We start from the raw sequence: 27,238 nt of genomic DNA on the forward strand, positions 1-27,238 counted from the left end.
CTCCCACCCTTCTCACAGCAAAAATAGCACAAGAAATTGTTCTTTTCTCAAACATCTCCCCCCCAAAATGTCATTTTCATCCGCATCACACAAGATTTTGCTGTTTTGTTGAGAGAGATTTATTGTGTTAGGTTTTATCTGCCAGTTAAACACTTCCAAAGTGGGGAGTGAGTAATAAAAATGAGATTACAGGAATTGCTTGGTGGGGAACAGACCAGACCTACAATTTAGCTTGCTTGTTCCTGCAAGCTCAGGAACTTCAAACTGATCTGCAAATTACAAAATAAATTTAGAAAATCACCTTTTGTCAGTACAAAGCCTGTCCAGTGTGAGTGTGAATGGTAGAATCAATGTCAACGTAAGGAACTCAGGGCAAGATCAAAAGAGTTACAGATTCCTGTAGTGCAGGGGAAATGCTGGAATAAATGTAACTTCAAATGACAGCAAAAATGGGTATCCTAAAGATGCTGTGGGCTGTACTCAGCAGTTTAGTCAAGGATGGGACACTGCCTTGGTGGCCTTGTACAGGACACTGCCTGCGCTGTGCCAGTTCTGTCATCCTTCCTTCCTTCCTTCCTTCCTTCCTTCCTTCCTTCCTTCCTTCCTTCCTTCCTTCTTTCCTTCCTTCCTTCCTTCCTTCCTTCCTTCCTTCCTTCCTTCCTTCCTTCCTTCCATGGAGGTGGAAAAGCCCCTTTTAAGTCCAGTTCATCTCTGATCTGGGTGCGGTTTTATGCAATCACCTTCTTCAAGATGTACTCAAAGTGCATTTTCTAAACTTCACACTGGGGCCTCGTTCTCTATTTTCTCCTGACACCTCCTTTTGCCTCATCTCCTCAGGCTCAATAAATGCAGATTTCAGACAGAAGATGGGCACAACTCATCTATAACTTGGGAAAAGCTCCCTGGAAGAAGTCAGCTTTCTTTATTCCCTGAGATTTCTGCTCAAACCGATCCCTGTGGCACAAGTTTGGGGAGAAGCTGTGAGGGCAGAGCAGTGCCCGGCTGAGCAATGCAGCTGTTCCTCCAGCTCCTCTCATCTCCACATCCTTATTTCTTCCCTCATTTTTTATTTTTGCCTCGTGTTTTTGCACGTTCCTTTGGGAAGAGGAGGAAGCAGCATTGCCGTTCCACAGGTACATTTTGTGCAGTGCTGCAAAGTCCCCTAAGTGGCGCCCACCCCGTTTATTATTAACCTTATAAACCATCCTCATCCTTCTGCAAACCCCAGGAGAAGCTAACCGGGAGAGAAACGACTTTGGATCACGTGGAGCACAAACACAAAGCCTTAATTAACGAGCGCTGCCCCCACTAATTGCAGAGGAGGAACCTGTGCTGCTCCGCACCGGGAATTACAGCCCGTGTGTCTCTTTTTTCTTTGATCTGAGGATGTGTGGGTTTGTACGAGAGGTAGAAATTATAGAATATGGAATAACACCCAGGGAAGTTGTCCCAGCCCATGGTAGGGATTGGAACTGGACGAGTTTTAATGTCCCTTTCAACCCAAACCTGTCAGGGATTCTGATTATGGTAAAATTAAAACCTGTAAATTTTCACGCTCGATACAAGATCACCAACAATTAAAACGTGTACATTCTGAGGCTCCTGAAGGGAATTTTTCAGCAATTCAGGGTTTGGGCTGGAACAAACCCCTGGGAAGCTGCTGCCCTTGAGACTGTGAGACACCAACACTCATTGCAGGAGTGAACAGAATTCCAGCAGTATCCCGGGATCCGGGCTGGGCACCCGCGAGACAGCATCGTGTTTGGAATGTAAAATACACGGCAAACAGGTCGAACAGGTGCTACTAGCTGTGGGAAGTGTGACAAGTGTTAAAGTGATATACGTGCCTCCAACCTCTTTCTCGGGGGGAGCATGCTGTCAGCCTGCTGCCCATCTAGACGGCACAGCTGGTGGCCGCACGCCTTGAGGGGGAAAAAATCGCGTTTTTTCCTGAAATATTGCCTGAGAGCTTCACCAGCAAACGCCGGTGCTGGGAGGGGAAAAGACATGGGGAGACAGTGAGACTGCAGCAGGATGGAGCGGAGCATGAGGGGCTCCCAGGGGCTCCGGGCAGCGGGTCTGGGCACAACCCGAGCTCCAAGCACATCCTGAGGGCTCCGGGCAGGGGGCCTGGGCACAACCCGAGCTCCAAGCACATCCTGAGGGCTCCGGGCAGGGGGCCTGGGCACAACCCGAGCTCCGGGCACATCCTGAGGGCTTCAGGCAGAGGGTCTGGGCACATCTCGAGGGCTCCGGACAGGGGGTCTGGGCACAACCCAAGGGCTCTGGGCACGCCCCGGGGGCTTCGGGCACATCCCGAGCTCCGGGCACATCCTGAGAGCTCCGGACAGGGGGTCTGGGCACAACCCGAGCTCCGGGCACATCCTGAGAGCTCCGGACAGGGGGTCTGGGCACATCCCGGGGGCTCCGGGCGCATCCCAGGGGTTCCATGAAGAGGGTCTGGGCATATCCCGAAGGCTTCGGGCACATCCCGGCGGCACGGGGCAGTCGCTGCCCTCAGCGCTGCCCTCAGCCAAGATGGCGGCGGCGGCGCGCGGCTCTCGCGAGGCGGGCGGGGCGGGGCGGGGCGGGGCGCGCGGGCGCTGATGGCGGCGGGGCGGCCCCTGACGGCGGGGCCGGGCGGCCATGGAGCACATCAGCACCCCGAAGGTAACCAGCCCCAGCGCCCGCGCTCCGGCCCGCTCCCCGCCGCCCTGCCTCCGCTCCCCGCCGCCCTGCCTCCGCTCCCCGCTGCCTCTGCTCCCCGCCGCCTCCGCTCCCCGCCCCGCAGCGGCCCTCGGGGCTGCGGGTGGCGCCTCACGGCTCGCAGCCGCGGTCCCCCGGTGCTGGTGGCTCCGGCGCTTTGTGGGGAAGGGGTTTCGGTGGTGCGCAGATCCCCAGGGGGTTTGGGGGGTGATTCCGGAATGTTTCCTTTCTGTCAGGGCGCGGAGATTTCCTTTCGGTCCCAATAAGTGAACCGAATGATGCTCTTTATTTTTTTCCCCCCCATTGAATTAAGTGAAACGGGAGCTCCGGGAATGCTGTAATAAAAGGAATTGCGTTTGTTCGGGCGGCAGTTGATAATTTAATGATATCCTTCGCTGTATTGAAGGTTATTGTTACTCGTTTTATTCTGTAGGACGTTAGTTTGGGGATGCTCCTTACCCTCTGCTCTGAGGTGCTCTGCTGGTCCTGTATGTCTGTAGTGCCCTGAAAAGGGCAATATTATATTTAATTGTTATATCTGCTGAAAAACACGACCTGCTAAGAGGACACTGAGCCCAGGCCTCAGCTCTCCAATTTATTTGCAGAGGTTTTCCATAATGTACGGGAGACATAAGGAAGCTCACACATTCAATACCCAGAGCTAATCTATCATTTATGGCTAAAACATTTGTTTTCATTGTCCATCTAATTATTTTTTCCTATTATTTCTGCTTAACGGTGAAAGAAAAATTCCATCTGTGTTCATTAGGCAGCAAATAGGCCAGGAGAAAATCAATCCAGAGCTGTAACATGTTTTATTATTTCTGCGCTGATGTTCTTTAAAGCCGTTTTTGATTAATTCGCTTGGTGTGGTTTATGAAATACACTTGGAGGCCAGGAAGTGAGTTAGAAGAAGCAGCTACTAACAGGGAATGGGCAGTGGGAAGTCAGACTGGAGAGGGCTGTTCCTTTGAGAGCAACACGTTAGTGACCCTGAGCACAGACAAGTCTTTCCTTTGCGGCTCTTTGTCTTGTTATTTTTCTGCAGCCTCGCACAGTAGTGAACTGGGATCATCTTGGCTACAAATCCAGTAATCCTGTTAGGATTTGCTGATGCTGAACCATGGCTGTTTGCTTAACCTTTATGGCTTTAATTCATGGAGAAATAATTTGAGGTTATGGTGTAAGGCTGACTTGGTGTTGCAGGGGTGTTAAATTCTTGTATTTTTCTGTCTTGCTTCGTGAGCTGTGTATTAGGAGTTGAAAGAATGGAGTTCGACAGGTGCTTAGGCAGTTCTTCCATCAAGGCTGGATTTGGAGGAATTTCTGCATGGAAAGGGTGGTCAGGCCTTGGAAGGGGCTCCCTTTGGAAGGGGATTTGGAGTCCCCATCGCTGTGGTGCCCAGGGAACAGCTGGATGTGGGCTGGGTGACAAGGTGGGAGCTGGGCACAGGCCGGACTCGGTGATCCCAGAGGGCTTTTCCAGCCTCAGCAATCCTGGCATCCTGTGGTGTTTCCACGCTGTGTTCCTGCTGCAGGTGGAGAACGTGAAGTTGCTGGATCGCTACGCCAACAGGAAGGCGGCGAGCGGGACCTTGTACCTGACAGCCACGCACCTCATCTACGTGGATGCCTCTGCTGAAGTCAGGAAGGAGACATGGGTATGGTGGGCTGGAAACACGCCTGGAAAAGCTGCTCCAGGTCACAGAACGGATTGGATGGGGGGAGACTTGAAGGATCATCCCGTTCCACCCCTGCCATGGGCAGAGACACCTTCCACCATCTCAGGCTGCTCCAGCCTGGCCTTGGACGCTGCCAGGGATGGGGCAGCCACAGGTGCTCTGGGCACCCTCACGGTGCCAGGGCCTCCCCACCCTCACAGCCAGGAATTCCTTCCCAATATCCCATCTAACCCTGCCCTCTGGCAGTGAGAATCCATTCCCCCTTAACTGGAACTTACTGCTGTCGTTTCCAGAATGAACAGGTGTGGGAATTCCGGTGCTGTAGTGGTCTTTTAGACCATTTTAATATTAAATGCTTTACAGAAGCAGCTGGTTCGGAAGGAAATGAGCACAATGGTGACATGGCTTGATAGAGTTCACTCATAGAATTAGTGTCAGTTCAAGGAATGTAAAAAACTTGTGTGATTTCCTGTCTCAAACTCAATATACAAGGCCACTAAATGTGAATTTGCAGCTTTTAGAAGTGCAGAATTAGCACTGGAATGAGCCTATTTTATTAATTCTAAGGTGAAATAGGAATGACAGAATGTATTTCATATGGAGTGAAAAGAAAGCAAAGTGCACTGGGTAAACTAAGCTGCACATCTGCCTCTGAAAGTAATTTATGTACATCTGTTTTTTCAGTCCTACTTTAGTTCCCTGGTTTGGGGTGCAGTTTATGTTTGATAAATGTCACAAATAAACTCATTTTCTGCTTCTCCTTAGCTGCAGGAAGCATAAATGGCTGATTGTGTTACAGAGGTTTCCTATCTGCTTGCACTGCTCACAGCTTTATCAGTGACAAATGATGTTTATTCCTTTTTCTCCAGATCCTGCACCACCACATCTCCAGCGTGGAGAAGCTGCCCCTGACCACGGCTGGGTACCCCCTGCTCATCCACTGCAAGAACTTCCACGTGGCTCACTTTGTGATTGGGCAGGAGAGGGACTGCCACGACGTGTTCACCTCCCTGCTCAAGCTCTCCCAGCCAGGTACTGGGCTTGGGGATCTGTTCTGGGAATCTCTGGAATGTTCCAGGCTGAGCCCTGGGAAAGCTCTGCTGCCCCACAGTTGGGTTTGGGAGGGAGGGAGAAGGATCAGAATCAGCTTCCATCACCCAGGACAATGGCAGGGCTCAGGGAGCTGGGCTCTGTGGAGCAGGACATTTGCTTCCAAACTAAACACAGTCTTGGGAGCCAACAAGAAAGATGGAGAGAGGTTATTTACAGGAGTCTGGAGTGGCAGGACAAGGGGGGATGGATTCACACTGAGAGAGCAGGGTCAGATGGGATATTGAGAAGGAATCCTTCCCTGGCAGGGTGTTGAGGCCCTGGCACAGGGTGCCCAGAGCGGCTGTGGCTGCCCCTGGATCCCTGGCAGTGTCCAAGGCCGAGCTGGACACTGGGGCTGGGAGCAACCTGGGACAGTGGAAGGTGTCCCAGGGGTGGCACTGGATGAGCTGTTGGATCCCAAACCTCTCTGTGATTCTGTGACTCTCTGGCAGTGGGAGTGATGTGGTCTCCCATGAGGAACTTCTGGAGAGCTGTGCAAAGTTCATATCCCAAACCTGGCCACTGTCAGTCCCTTGTGTCACCCAGCTGTTGGCCGTGTGCAGTTCTGCCCTTTCCAGCTGATCCAGGCATTCACAGAATTCCCAAATCCCACAAATTGGCATGTTTGCTGTGTTTCCAGCAGCGTGTTTAGGCTGCTCTGCAGTGTTTGCTCACTTTTGAAAGCCTGTGCTTCACCCTTCCCTGACTTGGATTCACTCAGAGTGTGAGCCAGGCACCCTCAAAAGCCAGTGCTCTCTTCTAGCTCCAGCTTTTTATTCCAACATGGATGAATCTTCAGGCTTTTCTTGCAGGACAGCATTCCACTGAGCTCCTACCTGGCTTCTGCCTCTGGCAGCCGCTGCTTTTGGGGTGCTGGAACCAGTATTTGGAGCTGTGTTATTACAAGGATGTCACTTGTAGTTACAATTTGTGACGGAGTCACCAGACTGAGGGATGGGAATTAATGGCACCAGGCAGCTCTTGCTGGCCTTCACACAGGGCTGGGCTGGAAATCCTGTAGGAGAAATGGGCTTTGCCAAGTTTAGATTTTTTTTTTTAATTGCTGTTAAGTCCTGTGTCTATTCCCAGCATCCTCCTTGTGCTCTTTGTAGTTTTCTTAGTTCTGAAGTTCTGCCTCTGATGTTGTAGCTGGCAGTTTTGTGGTGTTACATTTAAAAGCTGTCGCTGCTCTTTGAGGTTTGGAAATTAGAGGTTTGGGTAGTGCCTGAAGCGTGGGAGGTGTCACTGCAGGGGCTCACACCAGTTTCCTTTGGTCTCAACCGGGTAAGTGCTGTAGCTCTTTCTTTTTTTCCACTTCTGGATTGTAACAGCACATTTCTGTTGTTTTAAGATGTCTGAGTGTGCTCCCTTCATGGATTTTTGGCAGAGCACGTCATTACTGATGATTTGCACGCGTGTGATGGACACCTCTGGGTTACCTGCTCAGTACCCAGCTGCTTTATCAGCCTCTGACAGGTTTCCCTCTGTCTCTGGAGCTGCCTTGGGAATCAGCTGGATGAGTTATAGGTTGGATTTGCATTTTGTGAAGAGAGGGAAGGAGGCTGGGATGGTAAATGGGCACTTGTCAGAGCCAGCCTGAAGCCTTTTTTGGGCTGACAGCAATATTCCAGACATCCCTCAAGTTTTCCAGTCTCAGAATTTGTTGTTGAGCAATGACCTTACAGGACTGCAGCGGCTGTTGTATGAACTCTCCGCAGAAAACAGATCTTTTAATCCGTGTTTTCATGTGTGAGTCAATGGTTATGGTGTAAATCCCATCTAACGTGCTTACTGTGGTGAATTCAGAAGGAAATAATTTGTTTAGGAGAAATTACTTCTTCCAATTTGGGCTAAAACACTTTGTTAGAATTAATGTATCTCCCTGCATTTGGGAACTGGATATTGGAAATTGCTGAGGATTTCAGCATGAATTTCAGCACTTGGTACTATCCCAACCAAAAATCTGTAAAAGATCGAGAAGTCTTTAATACTTTGAATACTCCTCTGTAGCACTCAGGCACTGATTTCCAGAAGTTTTGGCTTCCCTGGATGTCTTTGCATCTCTAACTTGTTGGTTTTTTTCCCTTTCTGCTTCCCAGTGAAACCTGAAGAACTTTATGCTTTCTCTTACAATCCTAAAATGTCCAAAGAGAACCGGGAAATGGGATGGAAGCTGATTGATTTGAGACTGGATTACCAGCGCATGGGAATTCCCAACGACTCCTGGGAAATTACAGATATTAATAAGGACTATGAGGTAACTCCTGCCCAAAGGAGCCATTTCATGCACTATCTCCTTGTTGTTATTAATGACAGCCCTGCTGCTGCCTCTGGGGAGGAAGGAGCTCGCTTGGTTTGAGTCAAAGCACATCATCATCATGGGGAGTTGCAGATAATGTTGCTCCAGGAGAGCTGCAGAGTCACCTTGTTGTGTTTGATCCCCCTGGCAAGGGAGCAGAGCCTTGTTTTTCTGCAGAAATGTCAGCCCATCTGTTAGGCAAAGCCTCAAATACCCTGAGCTGCTTTTGGTATTTCCAAAGCCTGTCCCACCTGGCTGGTGAAAGATGTGGAGGAGAGGAGGAAATGGCAGCAGTTTGGATTGGTGGGGAATGAGGCAGAGTAGAGAGGGATTAAGGGAGGGAGGGAGGGAAAAACAGCAGTGGGAAACAGACCTTTTTTGCTTTCTCAGTTGGATCTTCTGCTACCTAAGGGCCCTCTGTCATTTCAGTCTGAACTGCCTGCTGCTGCTGTTTTCCCTGAAAGGCCAACTTGGATCTAAACAACATGAAACAAAAAGCATTTGTCAGCAAGCTCGTTCAAAATCCTGCTCCACATTATTTCACTTTTTATTTCCTCTGGGGCTGTGTGCAGTCAGACGTGGTTGTTGAAAAGCAAGGCAAGCAGCTCCAAGGAAGACACCGACATATTCATAACCCTGAATCCCTTTCCCTGGTAACTCCCTTTACTTTAAGCTCTGGGTTGAAGGAATACAAGCCTGTGCTTTCAGAGGTGACTGCCAGTTGTACCTGCCTGTGCCTGTGGAGGCCTGAATTGAGCTCTGATGTCAGAGGTGCTGTTTCCAGTAGCTGCTGAGGGCACCTGGATGTGGCCATCTCAAATCATTAATCACCCTGAGGCTTTGCTTGCTGCAGTGGAACTCTCGGGTGCTTTAGAGTTTCCTCACGGTTTCCAGCCTGTGTTTTAGAATTGTCAAGCCTGATGTAAAGCCAGGGTTGGAGAGCAGCTTATCTGTGACGTCCATGCTGCAAAGACTGCGCTTGTTTGAGGAGAAAGGATGAAGCTGCTCTCTGAGGATTCCATCTGAGCGCTGGAAGTGCCTTTTGAGTTGCATGAGATTTAGAGAGAACTTTTTTAGTACAGTTGTTCTTAATTTCTCCTTTTGTGAGAAGGAATTGTTCCTGGGAGGGAGGTGAGGCCCTGACACAGGTTCTCAGAGCAGCTGTGGCTGCCCCTGGATCCCTGGAAGTATCCAAGGCCAGGCTGGACACTGGGGCTTGGAGCATCCTGGAACAGTGGGAGGTGTCCCTGCCCACGGCTTTAATGTCCCTTCCAACCCAAACCATTCTGTAAACCTAAATTAGAAACTTCCATCAAATTTCCAGATTTAAAGAAATTCCTTTGAATCGATCTGCATTGTGCAGTCCAGTTTTTAGGTTCAGCTGCAGAGTCGATTGTTTCCTGCATTATTTTCCTGAATACCTTGTAACCTAATCAGCTAAAGATGAATTTTTAAGTGCTCAGGAGCAATCTGTGGGTTTTTTCTCTGTTCTCCCTCAGGTTTGCAGCACGTACCCTCCTGAGATCGTGGTGCCTCGAGCTGCCACCAAGGCCGTGGTGATGGGAAGTTCAAGGTTCAGGAGCCGAGGGCGGATTCCGGTGCTTTCTTACTTATACAAGGAAAACAATGTTAGTGCTTCACTGCCTGCTGCCTTGGGGGGAATGAGGCTTCTCCTTTTTGTCCAGTTCCCTTCTAATGAAAGGAAAGAATAGGATAATTATTAGATTTGAGGCCTTTCAGAACTGTGCTTCTCTTAATGGCTTTCGTTCTGAGTGCGCTAAGGGCAAACACTTGGAATGCATCCAGAGCTCTGCCAAAAGCACAGACTTTCCAAGCTTCCTGTTGGGAATTTTTTCTTAATCAGCTTTCAGCAATCCCTTCTGATGTGGGGTTTTTTAATCTCTTTAGCTATACTGAATAATGTTTTACCAAGTTATGTGTTGACTTGGCTGGATTTTCTTAGTATTGAAGAGGAGGAACCCCACTAGTTCAGAATAAGTGAAGGTTTCATTTTTATTTTTTTTTTTTTTCCACTGAAGACCAGAATGTAAATTTATAACTTTGCTGCCTCAGCAGTATTTTAGATGCTGATGTTAGGAAAATTCAGTCACAGCCAAATTGTTGTTTTCCTGAGGAAGCGTGCCTTGACCTGGGCACTGCCTGGAGTTGTGCTGGAAGCGAATGAAATTTCCTTAAAATACACCCAGTGCTGCTCTGAATGTGCAAGAGCAACAACTGATAAGGAAAACTCAAAAGAATGGTTTGGAAACAGAAACCAAATGGAAAACATGAGGAATTGCTGCCTTCCAGTACCTTCAGGAGGCTCCTGGAAAGGAGAGGGACTTCTATATGGGACCATAGTGACAGGGCGAGTGGGAATGGTTTTAAACTGCCAGAGGGCTGGGTCAGGTGGGATGTTGGAAGGAATTCTTTCTTGGGAGAGTGGGGAGGCCCTGGCAGAGCTGTGGCTGCCCCTGGATCCCTGGCAGTGTCCAAGGCCAGGCTGGAGCACTCAGGGATAGTGGAAGATATCCCTGCCCATTGCAGGGGATGAATGAGATATTTTTAAGGTGCTTTCCAGCCAGCCATTCTGGGGTTCCATGAACTGCTGACATTTGGGGTGGTGTCCATCAGGCAGAGCAGGTTGAGCCCCCTCACCCTCCTTACTCCAAGTTTTTCAAAGTTCTCTGTGAAATGGCGCAGTGTGTGTCCAGCATAGCAGCAGCTCTTGGAGCAGCACAGGGGACAGTTAAAGCGTGACTGAGGGGTTTGGGGCAGTGGGAGAGGCTGGAGCTGTGAGCCCAGAGGGGTTTGGGGCAGTGGCAGCAGGCTGAAGCAATGGGCCCAGGGGGGTTTGGGGCAGTGGGGGAGGCTGAAGCAATGCGCCCAGGGGGGTTTGGGGCAGGAGGAGAGGCTGGAGCTGTGAGCCCAGAGGGGTTTGGGGCAGTGGGGAAGGCTGGAGCTGTGAGCCCAGAGGGGTTTGGGGCAGTGGGGAAGGCTGAAGCAATGGGCCCAGGGGGTTTGGGGCAGTGGGAGAGGCTGGAGCAATGATCACAGAGGGGTTTGGGGCAGGAGGAGAGGCTGGAGTTGTGGGCTCAGAGGGGTTTGGGGCAGTGGGAGAGGCTGGAGCTGTGGGCTCAGAGGGGTTTGGGGCAGTGGGAGAGGCTGGAGCTGTGGGCTCAGAGGGGTTTGGGGCAGTGGGAGAGGCTGGAGCATTGAGCTCAGAGGGGTTTGGGGCAGTGGCAGCAGGCTGAAGCAATGGGCTCAGAGGGGTTTGGGGCAGTGGGAGAGGCTGGAGCAATGAGCTCAGAGGGGTTTGGGGCAGTGGCAGCAGGCTGAAGCAATGGGCCCAGGGGGGTTTGGGGCAGTGGGAGAGGCTGGAGCTGTGAGCCCAGAGGGGTTTGGGGCAGTGGGAGAGGCTGGAGCTGTGGGTCCAGAGGGGTTTGGGGCAGTGGGGAAGGCTGAAGCAATGGGCCCAGGGGGGTTTGGGGCAGTGGGAGAGGCTGGAGCTGTGAGCTCAGAGGGGTTTGGGGCAGTGGGAGAGGCTGGAGCTGTGAGCCCAGGGGCGTTTGGGGCAGTGGCAGCAGGCTGACTCTCTCTCTCTCTCTCTCTCTCTCTCTCTCTCTCTCTCTGTGCTGCAGGCCGCCCTGTGCCGCTGCAGCCAGCCCCTGGCCGGGTTCAGCGCGCGCTGCCTGGAGGACGAGCAGATGCTCCAGGCCATCCGACAGGCCAACCCCGGCTGCCCCTTCATGTATGTTGTAGACACGAGGCCAAAGGTACCTCCATGGGCTCTGGGCTGCTTTTAAATCTCTTGTCTGAATGAGCAGTGCTGTTTGCAGTTCATTCTGTCGCAATTCGGGGTCGGTCCTGCAGCAGGAGTGTGGGATGGGGCTCCTGCTTCAGGGTGTAGAACCTGGAATGTGAGCTGATCCTAAGGATTTGCCCTCCTGGAGTATCCTGGGTTTGAGGTTTGTGTGCAGGATGACCTGATGGAACTGGCAGTTGTGAACCTGGCTGGGATATTTTTCTGCAGAGTCCTACAGGACAAAGGAGAGAGCAGGAAGTGGAGTTGGAGAGAAGCCTCAGGATTCAGCTCTGTGAGGCTGAAGTGCTTTTACTGGCAGATCTGGGAGAGAGAGGAGCTGTGAAAAGCAATCCCTCCCTTTTTTTTCCCCCTCTTTTAAAAATAACACTCATGATGGAGCTTAATACAACTCAGCCCCACTATATGGGGCTAGAACTTGAGAGCTGAGGGTTTATTTGAGAGGAAATATTTGCAAAATGAAAATTTTAATGACTGTCGTCTTGAGGAACTGAATTTAGGAACCAATTCCAATGATTCTCTTGTAAGCATGTGGATTAGGAGTGTTGGTAGAAGCCAATCAGAACACAAGCGTTTTCATAGCACACAATTATTTAAATGCAAAGATTTAAATTGCTCTGATTATTTGGAAATGGAGCTTTCTGAGAACCTGCTTCACTGTTCAAATCTTGCAGATATTTTATATAAACTACAAGTTTAGTTAAACAATGGCAAGGGCAAGAAAGAAAAAGTCTTTTTGTGGAAAATAGGGAGTGTTTCACATCTCGCTGCGGTGTGTGTTTAGACATTTCCTAGAGATCCCCTGTTCTGCAATGGTATGTGCATTTCTTTCGGTACAGAAGTGGCAGAGATGTGCCACTGAAATCCATCACTGGTGGCAATTTGTGCTAAAGCATTTGGTGACAAGGGGAGAATTTATAATTGGTGACACTTCTCCTTCTTAGCCAACCTGTCCCACTCTGGCAGGACTGAAGCACTGGGGTTATTTTACAGTTCTAGAGGTATCTGCACCATATCTGACTCTTCTATCCTCTCCCAAAAGCTACCCAAATTGATAAGGGAGGGTTGAGCTGCTCTGTCTTCTGTCCCCACCAAAGCTGTCCTGGTAGCTCCTGAACTTCTGATAGAGCTTCTCTCTATCAATCTATCTCTCTATCTCTGCTTCTCTCCTGCAGTTCCTCTCTTCTTTCTGCTCAGCTTGAATGTTTCTGTGTTTCCCTGAGGTGGCTTTGTTTCCTCTGTGCATGTATGTCTGTGAAAATTGGGAATTCCCTCACTGTTTCTCTACCCCCCTGGATGTATGGCCCTGTTAAAAATGGCTTTCCTAGTTCTGCTTTCCTATGCCTGTCTTTGAATTTCCTTAGGTAAACTCAGAGCTAGGGCAGGTTTAGTGTCTCTGATAGCAGAAACTGGGGCTTTATACTACCCTAAGCAGGGTTTTAATGAGCCTCTGATTAATGAACTGCAGTAATTTTAATGAAACAGCTGAAAGAACTTCTGGGAGGTGGGGACGAAACAGCCTCTCTGAATTTTGTTGTGATTTTCTCTTCCTTTTATTTTCTGCTCCTTGAATTTGCCAGTTGAACGCCATGGCCAACAGAGCTGCTGGGAAGGGCTATGAGAATGAGGATAATTATGAAAACATTCGTTTTAAATTCATTGGCATAGAGAACATCCATGTGATGAGGAGCAGCCTGCAGAAACTGCTGGAAGGTGGGTACAGCCCTGGCAGGGGTTTTTCTTACCCCTCTGGACAGAACTTCCTGCTGAATATCCGGATGTCCCATGCACAAACGTGTTCTGATGGGAGCAGGCAGCATCTTGCTTTGTTTGCTGCATTCAGGTGGCTGAGAGTATTAATGCTGTTAAAAAGCTTTCCTGCTTGACGTTTTCTTTGTTCTTGTGCTTGGTTTTATAGTGGTTCAAAAATAGCAGCTGATGCTAAAAACATTCCTTAATAAATGTGCCAAATTAATAGAAAAAGGTTAGAGAAATATTACATTTTACAGCTAAGGCCGTCCCATGGTTGCCTCATGACTTATTGAAAGGAAACCAGCAGAGGTTGTTCAGAAATGCTCTTTGGGGTTTGCTATATTTGGAGTATTGACAGTATTTCTGAGTTGAAATACAATTCTGGAATGATCTTCCGAAGACTTGAGTCTCATACGTACTTTGTTCCATCTTTTCATTTATTTCTGATTCCTTTTAAGCAAACTTCTTTAAAACATATTAAATTGATATTTTAATATGTAAATATATGAAAATGCAGACTAATTAAGCTGTTTGTGATCATAGGGAAGAATGCAAAGCAGGGCAGAAGAATCACCTAAGCCCTGGGGATCAAGAGGGCAGTGAGGCCCAGAGTTTCACCAGTAGAACTTTGGAGAATTTTGCAATTCAACTGCTGTCATCCAAAATAAGAGTTTAATATTTTAGTAACCACCCTAATGCTCAATCTTTTTTCAGAATAGTTGGGTAATTAATTGATGCTCCCAGGTGGCCCTGCAGGATCCATGGTGACCTTGGATGAAAATGGGGCTGTTCCCACCCAAAAGAGTGGCCTGATCACAACTCTGAGTCCTCAGCTGCCTCTTCCTGGCAGATTTATTTTGTGGTGGGAGAAGAGGCAGAATAAAAACTTGTTTGCTCCCATATTCTTCTCCAACAGTGATAAAATCTCATTCACTGTGGCTTATGGACTGTTCTGAGCTTTATTATTCTAAGTATTTTCTGTGCTGGGTTTCATTAGAGCAGCTGAGTTGCCTTCAAGGTTAGACTTGTTATTTCTGTCTCTAAATTAGAGAGAAATAACTCCAAATCTTTGGGAAGTGAGTGAGTGGTTGTAGATGTGATGGTGATTTAGAGTGAAGTAACAGCTCACTGCTGGGAAAAAACCCACAGCTGAATAAATAATGAGTTACCCTTTAAACAAAGAGCGTGAGGAGATTTCCAGAGCCTCAAATTCTCACAAAACCAGCGATTTTTTTTAGTTATGAATTTTAGATACGCTGCCATTAGTGTGTCTTTTAGACAGGATATTGCTGCAAGCGCTTAAAAATTTCGGAGAGATAACGAGGAGGTGCAGGGGAGGCTGTTTTGATTCTCTGTGTCTGCTCCCAGTGTGTGAGATGAAGTCTCCCTCCATGAGCGATTTCCTGACGGGGCTGGAGAACTCGGGCTGGTTACGGCACATCAAGGCTGTGATGGATGCCAGTGTTTTCCTGGCCAAGGTAAAGCTGCAGCTGCATTCCAGAATGCCTCCTGCTGTGTTGGGGACTGCTGCAGGGCTGGGAAGGTGGCTCTGGGGAGAAAGTGTCGTTCAGGTTGGCTTCATCTCTCTAAAAATGTTGGGTCACGCAGCTGCTGGGCAAATACAGGTCCTGTGTCCTGTATTTGTACCAGGGGTTTATTAAATAGAGCTCATTTGAAACGTAAAATCACAAAATGTGAATACATGACCTTTGTAAACCTTTCTGTATAGCAGTGTAAACAACTCCTAACCCTGTGCTCATTATTCATCCACTGCTCTGCTTTAATTGAGGGGTTGTTTTTGACCTGTTTGTTTTCTCCTGGTCTGATGTGATGTGGACACTGATTTTGATTATTCGACACAGTCCTCGTTTCTGCAGAGCTGGTGGCTTTGCAGGTCAGGCAGAAGGAAGGAAGTCGCTCAGGAGGAGTAAAGGGTGTGCAGGAAGTGTGTGGTGAGAGGAGTGAGTAATAAATGTTGGTTTTCTCTCACAATTTGCCCACATCACAAGGAACTTTTGTGTTTCTCTCCTGCCCCAGGTGGCAAAAGGTGAGGAATGGGGGGAAGTTGGGATCAACTCTTCTCATTTATCTTGAAGTTCTAATCCCTAGGTGTCCAACTATTTTTTACTGCTCCACCAAATTTTTTCCTCCGAGGAAGAGCCTGGGAATCCTTGGCCTTCCAGAGATCACAGGAGCTGTTTCTTACAGCCTGCAGCAGCACTTCGCTCGAACTGGGGCTCCTCCTGATGGACTAGTGCCTTTGCACAGGCCAAAGGAGGGCTGAGCACCATTCCCCTGGGATTTTGGGGTGGTGCAGGGGAGGGACAGCATTTCCCTGAGCTCTGTGCTGTGTCCTGGCAGGCTGTGAAGGAGGAGAGGGCCAGCGTGCTGGTGCACTGCTCCGACGGCTGGGACCGCACGGCCCAGGTCTGCTCCCTGGCCAGCCTCCTCCTGGACCCCTTCTACAGGACCTTCAAGGGCTTCATGGTAAGGACACGCTGCGATTCCAGTGCCACCAGGCCCTGAGGAAGGGCTCAGGGCATTTCCTAAAGCGGCTCTGGTTCTGTCATGAGCTGGAATTGCTGAGAGCAGCACGGCAGCAGCTGATTGACAATTCCCAATTCCTTGTTTCCTGCAACGTGGGAGCCGCTGATGAGGGATCTCAGTAAAGGATACAGCTCTGGCAGCGATCCACCAAAAAGTGCTGGAGGAGTTTGTCCTGCAGGCCTCTTATCTGCTGGGATTTGAGATTGGGTGAACTCGGTCCTGTCCCCTGTCCGTCAGTCAAATCTGCATCATTTCACACCTTATTAAAAGCCATTTTATGTTAATTTGGCTGTTTGCTTCTAGTGCAGGCTTTTTCTTAATTTGCAGCCATCTCTGCCTGAATTCAGGGCAGTCTGTGATGTTTCTTTCCATTCATCTCTTGTTAAATTCCTGAAGAGCTGCTCTATCTCAGGAGAGCTCCTTGAAGGAATCCCTGAAATCAGAACAATGCAGATTTTGCCTTTTCCAGTGCCAGAACTGTTTCTTTGCATTCCATGCTGGTTTTATCGTTTCTGGTTTTGTTTCTGGATTATACTGCAGCCTTTTAACAGTTAAAATTCCATCAGCACATGAAACATCTGTCTGGGTCTGGGCTTTGTCTCTGGACAATCCTGCATGAACTGAGAACGAGGATTTAGCTCAGGAGCAGTGACACAGCCACATCCCTGTCTGTCCTCAGGGTTTGTCGACACAAGCCCTGTGACAAGGGGTTATTCCTAAAGGAATTCATCAGCAGTGCAAGGAATGGAAAAACTCAAAAAGCAATTGAAATGAAGTTTTCTAAGAACTCTCTTGTGAGATTCTGCCTTCCTGCTCTTAATCTGGATAGCAGGAGTTACCTTTATATATGTTCCAGCTAAATAGTGATGGGTGCAGCTTCAGTCTTGTGGCTCCTTGTGAGACGTCTGTAAGGAGAACAGATTATTTTATCTTATTTATCTGTAAGGAAAACAAATGATAACAGTTAATATTTTCTACATCTACAGGCATCTATTTAAAAAAATGCCAGGGTTGTTCTGATTTCATCCTGAACTCCTCATTATGCAGCTGTACTTCATATATCTTTTTGTCTGTTAAACATTTGTTGAACTCCAGTTGCTGATTTCTTTTGCTGAAATTCACAACGCTCTTTTCCAAATTAAATAGCACAGTGTTATTAAGCTGTTAATTCTTCGAGCTCATAATCATAATCAAATCATAATACATAATAATTTATGTATTATGATTTTAACAACTTAGAAACTCCCTCAAAATGATAGTTTTGAAACGACTTCTGATTCCAGCAGGGCCATTGCCTTGGGAACTGGATAACCTGTAAATCACAATCCCTGTTCCCATTGATTTCTGGGGATATATTTATAGCAATAGGGTCAGCAGGTTGTCAGCTTTTTAGGCTTTAACTCCAAAGGCTTCATTCTGCTTTTTTAACCAAATTAACGCTCTTTTCTTAATCCCTGTTTTGAACCTGCAGGTCCTGATAGAAAAGGAGTGGATTGCAATGGGCCACAAGTTCTCACACAGGTGAGGGGGCACATTCCCCTGTGGGGGGTGGAACCAAAACTGTCTGCAGGTTTAGGGAATCCCATGAAAAATTGAAATGAACGGGAAAAAACACTGGGAAAATATTGGCATTGGTGACACAGAGCCAGGGTCTGCCAAGGCTGTTACTTCATCACTGTGTTTTTTGTTGCTTTACAAAATCGTGGTTTGAATTCTGGATGTTTCCCCACCTGCACAATTCGGTTATTTGAGGAGTGCTAATCATGGAATCACAGAATCATGAAGGTTGGAAAAGACTTCCAAGTTCATGAAGTTCAACCAGCACTACCCCATGTCCCCCAAATGCCACATTTCCACATCTCCTGAACACTTCTAGAGATGGTGACCCACTCTGGGCACTCTGTCCCATCCACAGTGCTCCAGCCAGACCTGGTAATTCTGCAGCCACCCCCTGGGAGAGGATCTCTGCCACTTTCTCAGGACTTGCCCAAGCTCAAAGCATAAACTTGACCTGGAATAAAACTGACGGCAGAGGGACATTTTGTGGCGGGTGACAGAGGATTCATTCTGCTTCCTGCGCCTCTCTAGGTGTGGCCACCTGGATGGGGACCCCAAAGAGGTGTCCCCTGTGTTCACACAGTTTGTGGAGTGCGTGTGGCAGCTGATGCAGCAGTTCCCCTGCTCCTTCGAGTTCAGCGAGCGCTTCCTGCTGGAGATCCATGACCACGTTTATTCCTGCCAGTTTGGCAACTTCCTGGGCACCTGCCACAAGGAGAGGGAGGAGCTCAGGTGAGCTGGGAGTTCCTGGAGCCAGCAGGCCGCAGATCCCTTGGGATGTCTGAAAAAAGGGGCGGGATGGATGTGTTTTATGGAATTGGAGATTGTAGATGTAACCATTTATCAAGGCAATGTCACTCTTAACCAAGGGGAGAAAAGAATATGAAGTAAATCCCAAAAGAGATGGTTTCGTTTGGAGCACAGTAAGAGCTCGCAGATATCCCTTCTGGACAGGAGAATCTCCATTTTAACGTCCTGTGCTTAGGCAATCAATCATATCCAGCATAAAAACAATTCCTAGCTCCCTTAATCTAATTCTACTCCCAACAGCTGCAGTCATTAATCCACTTGCTGCTTTTTTTTAGTGATCAGATGTTCTTTGTACTTGCCAGAATATTTGAGAAGACCCATTCCCTGTGGCCTTTCCTCTTGCAGAGGAAGCAGGAGTTGAGAAATCCTTTGTACAGAGGGTTTACAGCTTACAAAGAGCTTCAACCAAACACTCTACCTTTCAGTTTCCAGTAAGTGGCTCAGTTAAGAGGGGGAAGGAGGGGGGCATTTCTTTCATTAATAACTCAGGTTAAATCAAATAAATTTGCACTGATTAGCTTGGTTTATTTTACCTTTCCCCCTCAATTCTTCAGGCATGAACTAAGATCAGCAGTGCAAAGGTGAAATAAATTCAGATGCTGTAATTTAAAATAATATTTTTGATTTGGGGTTGAGAAAAGAGGGTGGGGAAAGGCAAGGAAAAGCAGAACTTCAGACAGAACCACGCACAGCCCTGACTGCTTGCTCTGCCACATCGAAGTGTTTGAAAAAGTTCCTCTTTTCCTCCTTTTTAATGTACACTAAGGAAGTCTTTCAAGCAGGAATTTTGGTGCCCAGTTCAGGGTTTTTCCCAGGCTTTGTTTCTGCCTCACTCCTGGGCCCTGCCGAGAGAGAGGGGGATGAAAATGGGATTTTAAGTGCTGTGTGTGCAATTGAAGGCTGGGAGGTTGGGCAAAACCAAGGAGTGGAAGAGAAGCTACCCAAGCTTCCAATAAACCTGCTGTTAAAAAAAAAAAAACCAAAAAGGCATTTTCATCCTATTCTAATATTTACTGCCAGGTTTTTTAACTTGAAGAAAAGTTTCCCATGGCTACTGAATTTAATAATCCGAGGCTGTGACAGGTTTTAAAATTAATTCCTAATCTCAAGTTATTAAAAATACGAACCAGCATCTCTTTGCTGGCAATAATTTCCACCTGAGCCCCTAATTCCTGTATTTTTTGCAATCCTGTTGTCGAGGTTCTGGTGTGGGATGTACAACCGCTTTGACAAGGGCATGCACCCCAAGCAGAGTGTGCTGGATCAGCTGCTGAGCTGCCTGAGCCAGAAGGTGACACTGGAGGACGACGCATCCGACCTGGAAAACGTGAGGCACGAGGGGCTTCACATCCCCTGGGGGGTTTGGAGAGGTTAACTGAGGGTAAATGTTGGCATTGAAGGGTTGTTCCAGCCAGCTGGGTAAAAATGAGGGGTTCACTGACAGAGCTCTGTGTGTCAAAAAGCCCAAAACGCCCCCAAACAAATTAAAATACAGTTTTTAAAATACACCAGTGAGAAGAATATCCAGTGTCCTTTGGTGGGGTAATGTGAATGCTGAAAACTTCAGCTTTATTAATTAAACACTGATGTTTGTGTCAGGCATTTGAGGATCTGTGTCCAGGTACTCCTGATGTTTGTGTCAGGCATTTGAGGATCTGTGTCCAGGTACTCCTGATGTTTGTGTCAGGCATTTGAGGATCTGTGTCCAGGTACTCCTGATGTTTGTGTCAGGCATTTGAGGATCTGTGTCCAGGAACTCCTGATGTTTGTGTCAGGCATTTGAGGATCTGTGTCCAGGTACTCCTGATGTTTGTGTCAGGCATTTGAGGATCTGTGTCCAGGAACTCCTGATGTTTGTGTCAGGCATTTGAGGATCTGTGTCCAGGTATTTCTGAGTTGGTGTCAGGCATTTGAGGATCTGTGTCCTTGTACTCCTGATGTTTGTGTCAGGCATTTGAGGATCTGTGTTCAGCTACTTCAGTGCTAGATTTCAGAGCTGGACAAGGGGCGCTGCCACAGAGCTGTTGTGTTGACAGCTGGTTTTTGTCCCTCTCTGGCATCTAGGTATTAATTCTTTGGTTTTATGCCTTTTTCTTTGTGCAGAAACTCCCGATCCTGGACGGCCCCTTGCCCAGCGAAGGCTGCACCTCACCCAAGGCAGGAGCTGCTGCTGCCAAAGCCCCAACCCCTCGTCAGGACTGTGCAGAGGGAGCAGCCCCTGTGCTGAGCAATGGCCCCTCCCTGGGGCACCAGAAGCACAAGGAGAGCGCAGCCCAGCCCCGGGGTCTTGGAGCCTCCAGGGAGGATGGGCAGGCTCAGCACCAGGGATGAGCTCTGGGAGCTGCTGGGAGAAGCTCTGGGGAGCTGGTGCAGCCCCCATTTGCAGCTGAGTGTGAGTAGGGGCGTGCAGGGCTGGGGGAGCAGCTGCTGGGGAACACCTCCTGCAGCTCAGGTGATGCAGAGCTCCAGGAGCCTGCCTGGCATTCCTGGGAACTTGGCTTTCAGTGGGAACACGTGCATTTCTGAGGGTTAGGACAGCCTGCCAGTGCTGCTGTTTGAGGCTGGAAGAAATCCTGCCAATTCCATGAGGAGCTGGGCAGTAACTGCAGGAGGAAGGATGCAGATCTCTCTGTTCTCAGTGGTGGTCCAAGGCCATCTTAAAACGAGAAAAAAAAAATTTCAATCCGTCTTCAAATGATAAAAATCCCCCAACCTTTCTTAGCTGTGAATGACTCTCTGCATGGACCCTTGCCTTGTAGCAGAACTGATTCATGTTTTGTTTCCTATGCATATTTGTTACACAAAACCAAACCCCCTGTGCCTTCTCTGAGACTGTGTCCGTGTCCAGCCAGGCCGTTGCTGGTTTTGTGTCGGAGTTTGCAGTGTGGTGTTGGCTCCTGTCTGTAGTCAGTGTTTGTGAGGAGGTTTCCTTCTGCTGCAGCTTCTCCGGGGTTTTTGCTGATCCTCTGAGTTGAGCGGCTTCTTTCCAAGCTGACCTCTTGAAGAATCCACTTTTATGGACCTCCTTAATTGGTGGGAGTGCAGCAAGCCCCAGAGCCAGCCTGTAACACGTGGATTGGTGAGAAGAGGGAGGATTGGGAATGAGGAAAGACAGGAGAACATTTATGTGGAACTTTTCTCTCTTATTTTATGATCTTGGTTAAAGCGAAGCAAGAGAGTAACTCTGTTCTGAGCTGTAATCATCGATGAGGCAGCAATTACAGGTGGGGTTTGTTCTGGTATTGAAACGGGGCCTAAAATGATGGAATCACTTGCTGATTCTAGGGAATGTTCAAATTCGGGGAACTTCAGTGATGTTTTGTCTGTCTCATGAACAGTATCTCTCATGGCAATGAATTTGGGAAGAAACAGAAGAAACTAGGACTTCTCTCCCCAGGGATTGGGTGTCACAAATCAGAGTTTGAAGGTCACCCAAAGAATCCTTGGGAAGAGGCATCAGCAAAAGCAGGTTTGATATAAAGAAGTGTGACCAAATTCATTGGCAAAGTTCACTCTGTTACTTATTAAATGGTTAAAGCACACAGAGAAAAACTAAAATAGCAAATCAAGCAAACTAAAACTAAAATCAACCAGCGTGGAGGCTGGGGATGGAAAAGGGTCAGGATGAAAGGGAATGAGGGAGATTTTCCTGTTGAGTCCTAAGGTTCAGAGTGGAGCATCCTGCCAGACTGAGCCCTGGAATTATCAACAGTTCAGGCCTAAAGGTGTCCTGGGATCAGAGAATCAGTAGCAGCATTTGAACTCAGCAGCAGAGAATCAGCAGGAAAGGAAGTGAACAAGAGGTTTATGTAGAATTTCCTATAAGCACAACAGGAGCTCCCTTAGAGGCTGAACTCACAAATCCAAATACTCCAGGATGCAGGAGGGCAGCATTCCCTGTGCTTTGGCTCTGGCACAGCCCCAAGGACCAGGTCCAGGTGTATCCCTGGGAAAAATTCCCTTTGAATTCCCTGTTTGTAGAGAGTTGGTTTTATCAGAGTCACTTTCCAGCCTGGCTGCAATTTGGGTCAGCATCTTCCTTTGAAAGGTCAACAACAAAAATGTTCCACTTGGGTTGTTATTCAGGCAGGAAAAATCAGATTCCAGGGCTGTTGGCTAAACCCAGGAGTTTGTACTCCTGCCCTGGGAGCAGCCAGTGTTCCTGGTAAGCTCAGGGCGCTGCTTATCAAGGCCAGGGCCTGAGGACAGTTCTGAGATCGTGGTGTGGCCTTGGGGGCTTGGAGGATTCCCCCTCCCCAGGAAAGCTGTGCCACTGTCCTTGTCCTGTGCTGAATTGCACAGAGTCCCCCGGTGCAGCTTTATTCAGGATGCTGCTCTGCTCTCTTTCCAAGCTGTTCTTTCAATTAGGTGCTGCCATTAAGTTTGCTAATCACTTTTTCTCTTTTATAAAAAGCCCGGGAGCCAACTGAAAATACTTGGGCCTTTCCAATCTCCAGTGAAAGTAGAAACATTCCACTGTAACAACAGAAAGCGGAATAACTGTGCTCATGTGCTTTTAACCCATGGTAAAATCACTGGGTAGAGCCAAGTGTCCAAAAACTAACCAAAACCCCCCTGAGTGGCTCATTCTGGGGAGGAAAATATCTATTTTATAAAGCATGTGAAAGATCTGAGGAAAAAGAGAGCACAGAATTTCTCCACTGCCTGGAACGGCAAAGAGGAGGTTTTTACTCTTGAGGGTTTGTCAGACTTAAATAAAGTTGTTGTCAAGGAAGGAGTGAGAGCTACAAGAGTGATTGATTAAAAATTAAACCCTGGGAATCCTCACCCAGGTGAGACTGATGGATCAGCCTTGTCTTTCCAGGGGGTAATGGGCAACATCCATCCCCAAATCTGAGAGAAACTGGGACATGAAACCAAGACAGGCACTTTTTAGGACCAGTTATTCTATGGATCATCAGTTCTTTGAATATCTTTAATAAATTCTCCAATTTTCATTAGAGATCTGAAACTAGACAGGATCTTGATTGACTACTGAAGGATTTAAAGATGGCTAATTATTGGTTAATTACTGTACAAATCCAGCTTGCAGAAGGCTCCTGAGAATGTTTGTACGTTGCTTTGTGTTTGGAATTGCTATTGGAGGAGTTTCATGATCTTTCCTTGTTTCTAAATGTCTCCCCAAAACTCCAATGTTACCACAAGTGTCTGCAACCACCAGCAGGTTGCTCAGTGTTGTAAGCTTGGAGTAATACTGCTGCTTTTAACTCCAGTGGCAAAACAGAGCCAAACCCAAAAATTAATGTCTCTTAAACCCCTTGAGTTTTGTGTGTACAGGCTGCAGTGTATTAAAAGTGTTTTATGCTGATGCTGGAATTTAGGAGCTGGAAAAGATTCCAGGGATTCCTCTCTTTCCACGAGCTCATGGTTTGACAGCCAATGAAGGCGGAGTTTTTTGGTTTTGGTGGCAACTCTGGGCTGTTGGAGGAGCAGAAATGAGGAGCTGTTCAGAGCCCTGCAGTGCCCTGAGCTCAGGTGGGATCTGCTGAACCCCAGGAGAGCTGTTCCCTGCTCCTGGAGAGCCCTGCCCGCATTCTCTGCTCGCTGGAAGTGTGGAAGGAATGGAGAAGCTGTTCCTACAACTGGGAATCTGCTGCTGCTGGGGAAAGTTTCTGCAACTGATTTATTCCTAGGGGAGCACCCATGCTCTGTGAGGTCAGCAATCCTGCCTTTATTCCAGCAGTGCAGTTGTCTCCATGTGGATTCCTGTGACTGGGAGAGCTGGGAGGGAAGAGGAGGCTGATTTGCTGCAGATGATCTCTGTGTAAAACTCTCTCTTTTCTGGAGCCGCTCCTGCTTCACCAGGACATTCCGTGGCTTCACCAGGACATTCCATGGCTTCACCAGGACATTCCATGGCTTCCTACCTGTTCCCAGCATCTCCTGTGCTAGAACCAGGTGTAACCTTGTAGTGGGCCAGTGCCTGTCCCACTCTGAAGCACAAGAGGGATTCGTGGAGCTTCATTTGAAATGTCTTTAATGTGAACTTTGTTCATAAACTGGGGTTTTCTTTTGCAGTTGTCAGCTGTGGGAGAGAAAATCCAACTGGTGCTCTTTGCAGGGAAGAAGTGGGAACAATTGGTTTGTGCATTGTTTTAGTTCTCCATGGCCTCTGTAGGGGTGAGGAAAAGCAGTTTGTGAAAGCTTTTTCACTCTGGGTCTGTTCCTGTGCTTAGCGATTGCCTTTCCAAGTTAACGCCTTGGAATGAAAATCCACCTGCTCTGATGCAGAGCCATCCTGACTGGGCTGGAGGAGATGGGCTTGGAGGGAGCTGGGAAGCTCCCCCAGTCCTGCAGAGTGGGATTTGGATCTCCAGTGGGAATGCTGGTGTGGAGCAGAGCCGTGGCTGCTGTTCCCATCACCTCTGGAAGCAGAGAGCTCTCAGAGGTGCTCCCAAAGCTGAGGCACCCCCAGGAAAAGCCTTGGAAAGGGAAGAGCTCCTGTTCCAGGCTCTTTCAGCTCCTGGCAGGCCTGGCCTTGGGCAGCCTCAGAGCCCAGAGGGATTTCCTGGCACGATGCAGTGCTGGATATCCAGGAGCACCCAGGAGAATTCCAAATGTTTTCCTCTCCTCCCCAACCCTCTGCTCCGTGCTGGGGTTGTTTTTATAGGGACCTCTCCCAGCTACTCCTGGTTTCCATCCCTCCCTCATGCACATCCAGGTGTTCCCTGGGGGAGGAACCTGCTCTGAATGTCCTATTTGTGTTTTAATTATCACCCAGCACTTAGTCATTAGCTGAGGAAGCAGGGAATGGTAAAAGCCTTGCCTGGGACCAGGCAGCCAGGTGGGCCATTCGTTAGGGCAGGTTTGCTAATGACATTAATGAATGTGTCCCCCTGGGAGCTGCAGGGACAGGGTTAGGGGGTTGTTTTTCTATCACCTCGATATTTCTCTGTTTAATGTAGCAGGAACTACTGCAGCAGCTCAGCACCGGGTCCCATCCTCCAGCTGGATTTCCCTTGGCATCCCCAACCTGATCCTTGTAGGAATGTCCCTAAACCCGTGTGTGGTGCTGGCTGGGAATGTCCCTGTTGCTGTTTGTGTCTGTGTCACTGCTGAGGGGTTTTGGGGGGGATGAGCCCCCGTTTGTGCCCCGAGGGCTCTGTGGGGCGCTTGAGTTCCTGCACTGCTTGAAGCTGATCTTGTCTAGAGGAGAATTGTGACTTTTCTCTCTGTTTGTCCCATGGAGTCTCTCTTGGATTGCAGGTATTTTTATTCCCTACAGAAATAAACACTTTGCCTTTTTAAAGGAAGTGGCTGCTCTGTTTGTTGGGTGATAGCTCGGAACTCCACACTTGGAAAGGTGAAGTCGGTTAAAGGATCTTAATTAATAAAGTGAGTGTGGAGCCCCTTCCCCTCTACAGAACAGGAATGGGGTGATCCCCCTGGTTTGGGGGGGAGTGGGGAGTGCAGGGTGTTTAAAATGACCCAGAAGGGAACATTAATGAAAAAAAAAAAGGGGAATATTACCAATGGAACTGTATCAAATCTCAGTGTCTTTTGCAAACTGTGCTACTCTGGGTCTCTTTGTTTAAATTATTTTTTATTTAGATTTTTCTTTCTATATTAAACCCAAGTATCTCCTCAGTGTTCCCTTGCTCCTGGAGAGCTCTGTCCCTCACTCACTGGTCACAGGTGTCTGCAGGCTGATTTCAGAGCTCCTGGAGGGAGCTGACTCCCAGCTTCATGGGTCCAGTGAAGAGATTTGTTCTGATGGCTTCAGAGTGAAGAATCCACAGTGCAGCTGCTGATGGTATCCTGGAAAAACCCTCTTTTATCCCGCTCTTTTTAGTCATGGATAGCAAAGTGTTAAAGATTTGAACTCAGCTGAGATGGGAAGATGCTCAAGAGGGAGAATCCAGGAACAAAACCTCTCTGTGAACCCCAGGAACAGACTCCAGACCCATCAGCCAGCCCCTGATGAATATTTCCCACCTTGAAAATGGGTATTTTCTGTGTTTTAAGGCAATGAAATGGGCCTGACTGGGGTACACTCAGTCCCTGGGTGTTTCTCAGGCTTTTTCCCTTCTTGCTAATTTTAAATGTTCCTGATGCTGCCAGTGAAATCCTTCATTTACCTTAATTAGACTCGCCTTGCATTTAATTGGATTATTAGCATTAACACCAGCTAGAATTGATAAAGCTGCAATTCAATTTGGGGGAAATTTGGACAAAAGGTGTATTAATTGGAGTTTCTCTTGCCTGCAAACAGCTCATGGATTCCAGTGTTCTCCTGGAATTTTATTTTCCTTCTCTTTGGAGGAGTGGAGGTTATGGGAGGGGGATACAAAGCCTCTCTCAGCAGCAGCTCTGGGAGCTGTGGGAGAGAGGGAAGGGATCCAGTGTGAATGGGAATCAGTAAAAATATATGAATAACCAAAGATTGCCATGGATGGAGCAGGGGGCTCTGGGCTGGGCAGCTGTGGCTGCTCCTGTGTCCCTGGAAGTGTCCAAGGCCAGGTTGGACAGGGCTTGGAGCAGCCTGGGATCGTGGGAGGTCTCCTTGCCGTGGCAGGGGGTGGATTGGGATGGATTTTAAGGTTCCTCCCAACCCAAACCATCCTTTTATCCTGTTTTCCAAAAGGGAAGAGGCTCCCTGAAGGCAGTGGAAGCAGAGATGAACTCCTGGTGCTCCAACGCTGCCAAAATTCCTCAAGGAAAGACTCATGGAGGAGAAGAAACATTGCTGGTTTCTTCCTTCCTTCCCAACTCCCTATTTTGTGTGCTGTGGCACCAAATAAATTGGGAATTTCCATCAGCAGGCCCCCGGCAGGGATGTGCAGTGCAGCCCGGGGGTGCTGAGCTGCTGTCCGTGCCCTCTCCTGGATAATCCCTGGATAACACCTGGATCGCGGTGCTGCTGGAGCGCTCCCATGCTGCCGGGAGAAGCCGCAGGGATGAGATTTGGAATGCTGGGAGCAGATGTGAGGGCACAGGGGGACGTTCCAG

At 48.4% G+C, this 27,238-nt stretch overlaps 1 protein-coding gene across 6 annotated transcripts; it reads left to right on the forward strand.

The window, feature by feature from the left end:
• Positions 1-2,595: 2,595 nt before the first annotated feature.
• On the forward strand, positions 2,596-25,538 carry MTMR8 (myotubularin related protein 8). Of its 6 annotated transcripts, XR_005703808.1 has the most exons (15): positions 3,960-4,142; positions 4,245-4,367; positions 5,258-5,420; positions 7,580-7,737; positions 9,279-9,407; positions 11,421-11,555; positions 13,183-13,315; positions 14,633-14,832; positions 15,716-15,841; positions 17,373-17,422; positions 17,990-18,190; positions 18,571-18,699; positions 19,469-19,595; positions 20,372-20,660; positions 21,210-25,538. XR_005703808.1 is itself a non-coding variant. In XM_040084067.1 (14 exons), exons 1-14 carry the CDS (start codon positions 2,647-2,649, stop codon positions 20,597-20,599), a joined length of 1,926 nt encoding a protein of 641 aa, XP_039940001.1. In that variant the 5' UTR covers positions 2,596-2,646; the 3' UTR covers positions 20,600-25,538. The 6 variants fall into 6 exon arrangements, 5 of the variants coding, with proteins under 5 accessions (XP_039940001.1, XP_039940003.1, XP_039940002.1 ...); XM_040084067.1 differs by lacking the exon at positions 3,960-4,142 and adding an exon at positions 2,596-2,670 and having other exon boundaries at positions 20,372-25,538; XM_040084069.2 differs by lacking the exon at positions 3,960-4,142 and adding an exon at positions 2,596-2,670 and having other exon boundaries at positions 14,723-14,832; positions 20,372-25,538.
• The last annotated feature ends 1,700 nt before the right edge of the window (positions 25,539-27,238 follow it).

Source organism: Hirundo rustica, chromosome 21, assembly GCF_015227805.2.
Source record: "Hirundo rustica isolate bHirRus1 chromosome 21, bHirRus1.pri.v3, whole genome shotgun sequence".
NCBI classification, from domain to species: Eukaryota; Metazoa; Chordata; class Aves; order Passeriformes; family Hirundinidae; genus Hirundo; species Hirundo rustica.

What these genes read in the sequence shown, in the direction of transcription:
- MTMR8 (XM_040084064.1), top strand. Translation starts at nt 3,975, where the DNA reads ATGGAGTTCGACAGGTGCTTAGGCAGTTCTTCCATCAAGGCTGGATTT. An exon ending in GGACCTTCAAGGGCTTCATG is followed by an intron (nt 15,842 to 17,372) that starts GTAAGGACACGC and finishes TTGAACCTGCAG; the next exon opens with GTCCTGATAGAAAAGGAGTG. An exon ending in ACGCATCCGACCTGGAAAAC is followed by an intron (nt 19,596 to 20,371) that starts GTGAGGCACGAG and finishes TTCTTTGTGCAG; the next exon opens with AAACTCCCGATCCTGGACGG.